The sequence below is a fragment of the Aquila chrysaetos genome, chromosome 3 (assembly GCF_900496995.4).
Source record: "Aquila chrysaetos chrysaetos chromosome 3, bAquChr1.4, whole genome shotgun sequence".
Classification (NCBI taxonomy): Eukaryota; Metazoa; Chordata; class Aves; order Accipitriformes; family Accipitridae; genus Aquila; species Aquila chrysaetos.
Window position 1 is genome coordinate 46436308 of NC_044006.1, and position 6890 is coordinate 46443197.

At 38.1% G+C, this 6890-nt stretch overlaps 1 protein-coding gene across 8 annotated transcripts in view; it reads left to right on the forward strand.

Moving 5' to 3' along the window:
- The window catches only part of CRPPA (CDP-L-ribitol pyrophosphorylase A), a 120444-nt gene extending 114010 nt beyond the window's left edge, over nucleotides 1-6434 (forward strand). For 3 of the 8 annotated variants that reach the window (XM_030008355.1, XM_030008353.1, XM_030008356.1), the window contains one exon: nucleotides 5956-6434. In XM_030008355.1, the coding sequence (XP_029864215.1) occupies nucleotides 5956-6060 (105 nt within the window). In that variant the 3' untranslated portion in view covers nucleotides 6061-6434. Of the gene's footprint in view, nucleotides 1-4784; nucleotides 4879-5955 lie in introns of all 8 variants that reach the window. The other 5 variants (XM_030008351.1, XM_030008361.2, XR_003922619.2 and 2 more) reach the window with 4 other exon arrangements.
- The last annotated feature ends 456 nt before the right edge of the window (nucleotides 6435-6890 follow it).

The window sequence follows — 6890 nt, forward strand, 5'->3', positions numbered from 1 at the left end:
GTATTCTTGATGCATTTGGGTAGGGAGAGAAAGGCACAACTGTCACTTCCCAGTGATACTTAGGCTACATCTATACTGGTAAGTAAAACAGGCCGGGGATGGTTCTCTTGTCCTAGGGCTAAAAGGCACAGCATGCCTCATGTCCATATGGCTAAGTTCTCGTTTTCCCAAAAGAGGGTGGCTTCATTCAGACTGTCCATTGGGAGCAGTCCCTGGCCTGCGCTGTCCCCTGAACCGTGCCCAGCCATTGTCTGGGAACATGTTAGCTGGCAGGAGCCAAAACTATGCCAGGGAGCGGGCTTACAATGGAACAGCAAGGGCAGGGGCATGCCAGTGCATGCCCCGGCCCTCTTTCTGTTCCTGGTACAAACATAACTGTATTAATATTGGTGTTCCCTAAGTTTAGCAGCGTCTTTAAATCCTGTTTTCAGGTTTCCCGTCAGCCATATAAGCAGCGCTAACATTACAATTCTATTCATTTTTAAAAACTGTATTAAATGGAAAGTCAAATATTAAAGCAAAACAGAGTGCAAATAATGGAACCCAGCTGTTTTATTCTTTTGGAGGGATGCAGTACAAGGCAGAGGTAATACCTGCAGAGGCTTTTTTTTTTGAGCTAAAAAGGGTAGTGTGTGTTTTTCAAGCTATGCTTAAACTGAACTAGTACATATGTAAATTGAAATGCATGTATGTGAAGTTCCAGCTGGGGAGGGGGGGGTGTATTCTAAACAGATTGAAGCAAGGAAATGAGTCGTTAAGGGAATGTCAGTAAATATTCAGATATCCTCACAGTTTCTTAAATAAATGCACATTTGTAAAATATCAGATTGCATATTCCAAACACAACTTTAACTCTGTCCCTGTATCCATTCCCAGTTTTACTCTGCAGACCAGAAAACCCCTACAGTCAGTAACTCTACATCAAATAAATTCTGAGTATGACTTATAACCATCACACAGTATGGTTATGTTGGAATATTTTTACTATTTAATAACAGACAAAGTGGATATTTTATTTTGGAATCAAAGTGCTGTTATGTGGATTTATGGTTTATAAGGTTGGCAGTGTTTCTGAGTACTTTCTTTTCCAAAGTACATAAATATAAAGTGGTAAAAGTTTTGTTTTTAGCTTATAAATGTAGTTAATTATCTGTTCAAACAATAAAAATTTCTATTTATTAATGGCCAAGAAATGTTAGGGGGTTTTGTTTTTTCTTTTTTACAAGAGACTCATTTAAGTCAACTGGATGAAATGAATAGACAGTGAATATCACAATGGTTTAGGGGGGATCATGGCACACCAGTTGATCATGTGGAACTTCAGTCATTAATCCATTAAAGTTGTTACTGCCTCCGAGTCTTCTTTAAAGGTCATGGTCTTTTTTAAGGATTTTGTTGATGAGGAAAAGAACTATTTGTGTTTGATCCATCCAGCGCGTGCACGGATGTGCACTCAGACTAGCGTGCTGAAGTATGTTCTCTACTTGGAATTTGCAACACTGAGCAGTGGGTGGGCAATAACGTGCAAGAGCTCTTGTGGGCTACATGAGGATTTGTATTGATTGTTCTGTTCTTACATCCTGTTTTTTATCGTGGTTACAATATATGCAAACACGTCAGGCAATTAGACATGTGAAGACCTGGTTCTGCTTGATTATTTGACTTCCTGCAACTAATAATGAGATTTTTGAAAGATTTAGTGCTATGCCATTGAATATAAAAGAGGATCAGAGGCCTGTATGTGCAATGGAGTTAGGTGTGGTAGATTAAATTTGTCCTGGCATCCTTATTGAAGCCTCCCTGTAGGCACTATCAGCTGTAATCAGCACTGTTGCCAGAAATAACATTGCAGTGTCAGAAATATGGATGTTTTAAGGGTATAGCTGGGGGACTTGAAGTGTTCCCTTATTTGTTTAACTTTAAATTAATAAAGACCCACAAGATTCTTTTTCTTTCCTGGGTCGTTGCTGAATTCCATCATTTTAATTCTTTTTAATATTCTTCATAAACACTGCTGGCATCCAAATTACATATAACTACTTAGGAAAAAGCTAAGTTTCATTGTGGCACATTGAAAATATCCGCGTACGTGCACAGTAATGGCCTAAAATGAAATAAATTCCCAGCAGGATTCAGAGGAGAGGAAAGAATAGTTAAGCTATAACTTAACCATTGTGTCAGTCAGTGTTATGCCTACACTTTGAACAATGTGTTCTCTTTCAGTTGCTAGAATTTCTTTTTCTGTTTTTTTTTTCATGATAATAGGGACTAGAAATGATCAACAAAAGTTATAAATTAGGCACAGGCTATGACCATCAGATACTACACTAATGATTCCTAGCATAAGAGTGAGTTTTGATTCTCAGAAAGATACAGGATATACAATGATTTTGAAATTCCTGGAAGAGTCCAGTTCTTCACATTATTTACTACCTCTTTCCAGTAAGACTGGAAATCGAGCAAGTTAAACTTGGCACATACTTGACCTCTGTGGCATTGATTTCTCCTCACTCAGAGGCTGGCTTGTAGGCCCAGGTGCTGGACACTGTTCAATGAGTAGATGACCCTGAGATCAGAGTGAGACAGTGTTACCGGGAAGGAGGAACAGCATAAATCTAAAAATTAGTAATCCCTAGCCCTGTTGACTGCTTCAATACATGCTTCACGATGTCATTTAACCATCAACTGTAACTGTATAAAATTAAGAATATCTTTTCTATTACATTTGTTATCTTAAATAAGATAAGGTGTATTCACTTAAAGAATACACTTCTGGTTATTTCCAAAAAACAATCCTGCATAGTCACGTCTGACAGTTCATTGTTCCTGCCATTGTATTGATTGATTCCAAGAAAGACAGGAACCAGTAGGTTTCCTGGAGAGTTATAATAGTAGTATTAATAATCAGATTATTAGAAGTCAAGTAATTGTAAAACTTGCAAACGCATTTTAATTTGTGCTGCTTACTTTTTGTGTTTCTCTTTTTGAACAAATTGCAATTCACCAGTTGATTTCAGTGTGGTTTATAGACCACTTCTCCATGCAGGTTTCTGTACACATTACTGTGCCGCATTTCCTGCGTTACGAATACTACTCAATTTTTTGCATGTCTTTCCTTCAGAACATGGAAATTAGTGCTAAAGCCTTAAGTTTAGCTTTAGAAAAAGCTTTTTCCAGTCTAAAGGAATCTTATGGTGTCACTTTCAATCTCTCCTGTGAAAGTTAAATTTCTTTCTCTTGCTTCCTTTTATGTTCAAAAACTTAAATAATTTATTACTACAAAGGAATGTGTACTGAATCCAGTAACCAACAGAGGATGTGGAAAGATTTATTGGGAGAAACATTAAGAGCATTCCTGGCCAGGTGTATTTTATTTCTTTTTTTTGTGAAATGGGGAAAAAAAATATACATCTCCAGCCAACTTCAGATATGGCTGGAAGCCCATTTGGAAAACAGTGTCTGTAATTGTGAAGTGCTTCTCGAAACAAACTGAACAAAAAGCGATGAGGGGTGCAAAGAGATTGGCATTGCTGAATAGCAAGAAATGTGTTGCTAGATCTTGAAAGCGACTGCAGTGTTTGCCATCTGAGTGGGTGTATGCACATGACTTCTGCTCTCCTTGTACATTATACAGCAATTTATACCTATGGGAAATGAGGAAGTGAAAACCCTACCAAACTGGAGTAGTGGATTCTGAGTTCCTATTTGCACCCTCGGTCCATGACAAAAGGTACTGGAGGAGCAGGACCTGAGTACACTTCTGCACTCCTTGCTTAACTGAATGGGAGGTGTCACTCAGTAAACAGCAAGACACAGCTGTGGTGAACATTTTTACTCTATGACAACTTTTTAGAACACTAATAAATAATTTTACTGCATATTAGAATATATAACATGAATTTGTTTAGGGGTTTACAAATTGTAACAGCTTACTTGATGATTTTTAGGACAAAATTCTAGTCAAATACAAACATAGTATTTCCAGGAATGATAAAAGAATCAGGTATAAACTAATTCTATCCAGTCACCTCTCTGACATGTTTCCTGTCATTTACATAAAGCACAAAGCTAGTAAGAGCATTATTGTAGAATCATAGAATAGTTTGGGTTGGAAGGGACCTTTAAAGGTCATCTAGTCGAACTCCCCTGCAATGAGCAGGGACATCTTGCACTAGACCAGGTTGCTCAGAGACCCGTCCAAGCTGACCTTGAATGTTTCCAGGGATGGGGCATCTACCACCTCTTGGGCAATCTGTTTCAGTGTCTCACCACCCTCATCATAAAAAATTTCTTCCTTATATCTAGTCTGCAACCACCTTCTTTTCATTTAAAACCTTTACCCCTTGTCCTATTGCTACAGGCCCTACTAAAAGGTCTGTCCCCATCTTTATTATAAGCCCTTTTTAAGTATTGAAAGGCCACAATAAGGTCTCCCCAGAGCCTTCTCTTCTCCAGGCTGAACTACCCCAAGTCTCTCAGCCTTTCCTCATAGGAAAGGTGTTCCATCCCTCTGATCATTTTTGTGGCCCTCCTCTGGACCTGCTCCAACATTGAGAGTGTTCCAGGGACACCTTTCCCCTTTCAGTTTTTCCTTCACCCCCAACTTCTTAGTCTCCAGCTCCCCTCTGTGCTAGCTGAATAGGTTAAGTCCCTTCAGCAGTAGCCTTATTCCTTAAAAAGCAGTTTTTAACGTTATGTTTTTGTGTAAGTTATTGGAACGGTTTCTTCTTTCTCCATTAATCCAAGTTTCTTAAACATCCTCTACAAATTCTTCCTTGATGCAGCATCTTAGAAAAATAGTGGTGAAAAAAATATGGAATCAAACTGCTCCATCCTCCTGCCCGAGGCAGGAAGCTGTACCTGCCTCCCATTTTACAGGTATGCGGGTCTCATGTTACAGGGCCCTAATGATGAGTTCCCTTGATCTGTCCAATAATCTGTTCCATTGTATACCAGTCCTTACTGTTAAAACGACTTCCCTGACTTCTTATACCCCAGTTCAAGTTCTCTTAAGCCTATTGCTTCCAGTTTTATCCATCATAGCTATGGAGAAGAGCTCTTGTGTTCTCTTTGTAGCTCCCCTTCTGTATTTGAAACTCTTCTAGATTCTCCCTAGAGTTTTGTAGACCTTTCTTTTTCTCTGTTGCTTCACAGAAATTGTTCCCTCCTATTTCTCTCTCCAGGGATGTGTCTGTGGCTGGCTACACCTATTGATATTCTCCCAGTGCGCAAATGAAAAGGTTACTGGTAGCAAGAGGCTAACCTTTTATAGTCAATACAATTAAGAAAACTTGGCAATTAGACAAAGGACTCTTTCAAATGTGAGCTGGAGTGCTCACTTAGAAGCACAGAAAAGTCTCATTTTATTACTTCTTCCTGTGTTGGTCTCTATACTTGCCTATCAAAACCAGACTACTTTTTAAAGTTATTTGATACAAAGATCAGCCTGAAAACTGACTGAAGTCCCAGTGCTTAAATGCCTTTGTGAGTTTAAGTAGTTTGCAGACTACAGATGGGATTCAGTGGGTGCTTAAAGTTACAGGGCTTTAACTATGCTACTCAATGAATGAAATCCTCCATTTTGTTCCAGTGTTTTCAAACCTGAAATTTTTACTACTTTTTAGATTTTAGATATCAGTTAGGAAGCAAGTGACAGAATCAAGCTTCTGGTTTTTTTGGTGGTCTCTAGATAGATCGCATTAATTCTGGCAGTTAAAATACATTCCTTTTAGAAAAATAATTTTGCTTTTTAAATCATCATGGAGATTGGAAAATGGATATTACTATGAAATGGTGTTTGCTTAAAATATAAGTCTTAGAAGTTCTAGAAAGTACAGATAAATGTTTTTATTTTTTTAAACAATCATATGGTAATTTTGCGATTTTAAATACTTACTTTTTCCACTTTTGTTAACGTATTGTTTTCCCTGCTCCCTTTTTTTTTTTTTTCCCCAGGACCATTTGCTGCTTCAGGAGACAGTAAATTCTGCTGCTGCTCTTATCATGGCACTAATAAAGGACAGAAACCCGGAGCTGATTGGCCAGCTGTTGGTAGCATGAGACCATAAATCAAGTGTAGCTTTTGGAAATGTTTCTTTTTCATCATCCATTCACCAAAGGTCTTGAATCATTTTACCCTTTGATGAAAACTCTGGATTTATGACATTTACTATTAAGATCTTTTAACAACATATTTTTGATACTTAAAATACAAGTCTGATGTTATGTATAAAGTATAAAATGAAATACAGATCATTCTGAGATACACTGGGTACATACTGTGAGGAATGATATTGAAATGTTTTTGTGAGGTACTGGTCATGTAAAAAGGTGCACAGAGGACACCAAAGCATTCGTGCAGAATTGTCTTTAACCCATGTATGTGTGTTGTACTCTCAGACTGCATGAATTAAATTTTATTTAAGATAAAATAATCCTAAAGCACAGATCATCTTCTCTATATGAAATTATTTTAAAATTGCTGCTATACCTATTAGTGAATGTAGAGTTCATTATACAGTGTAGCCTTCCTGACATGAACAGAAACACACATTGCAAGAAGTGTTTGAAAGGTCAGGTCCCCATCCTCCATGGAATGAAGGTACCCTTGAAACAAAGAAAAGATGAGCATGGGGACAACAAGGTGCTTAACCCCAGTTTTCCGGATGCGGTATACTCTGGCTGTAGCCCTCCTTAGTGCTACACTTCTTCCAGTACCCATGTGCCATCATTCCGAACTAGCTGCAGTAGCTCCACTGAGTACTTTATTACATGTACTCTTTGTGTTTGCACGTGTGTGTACATATATGCATGTATGTGTGTATGCATGCTTAAAGGAAGAGAAAAGGGTTAAGACTGAAAGAAATGTTTCGCAACCCAATCTGTAGGTA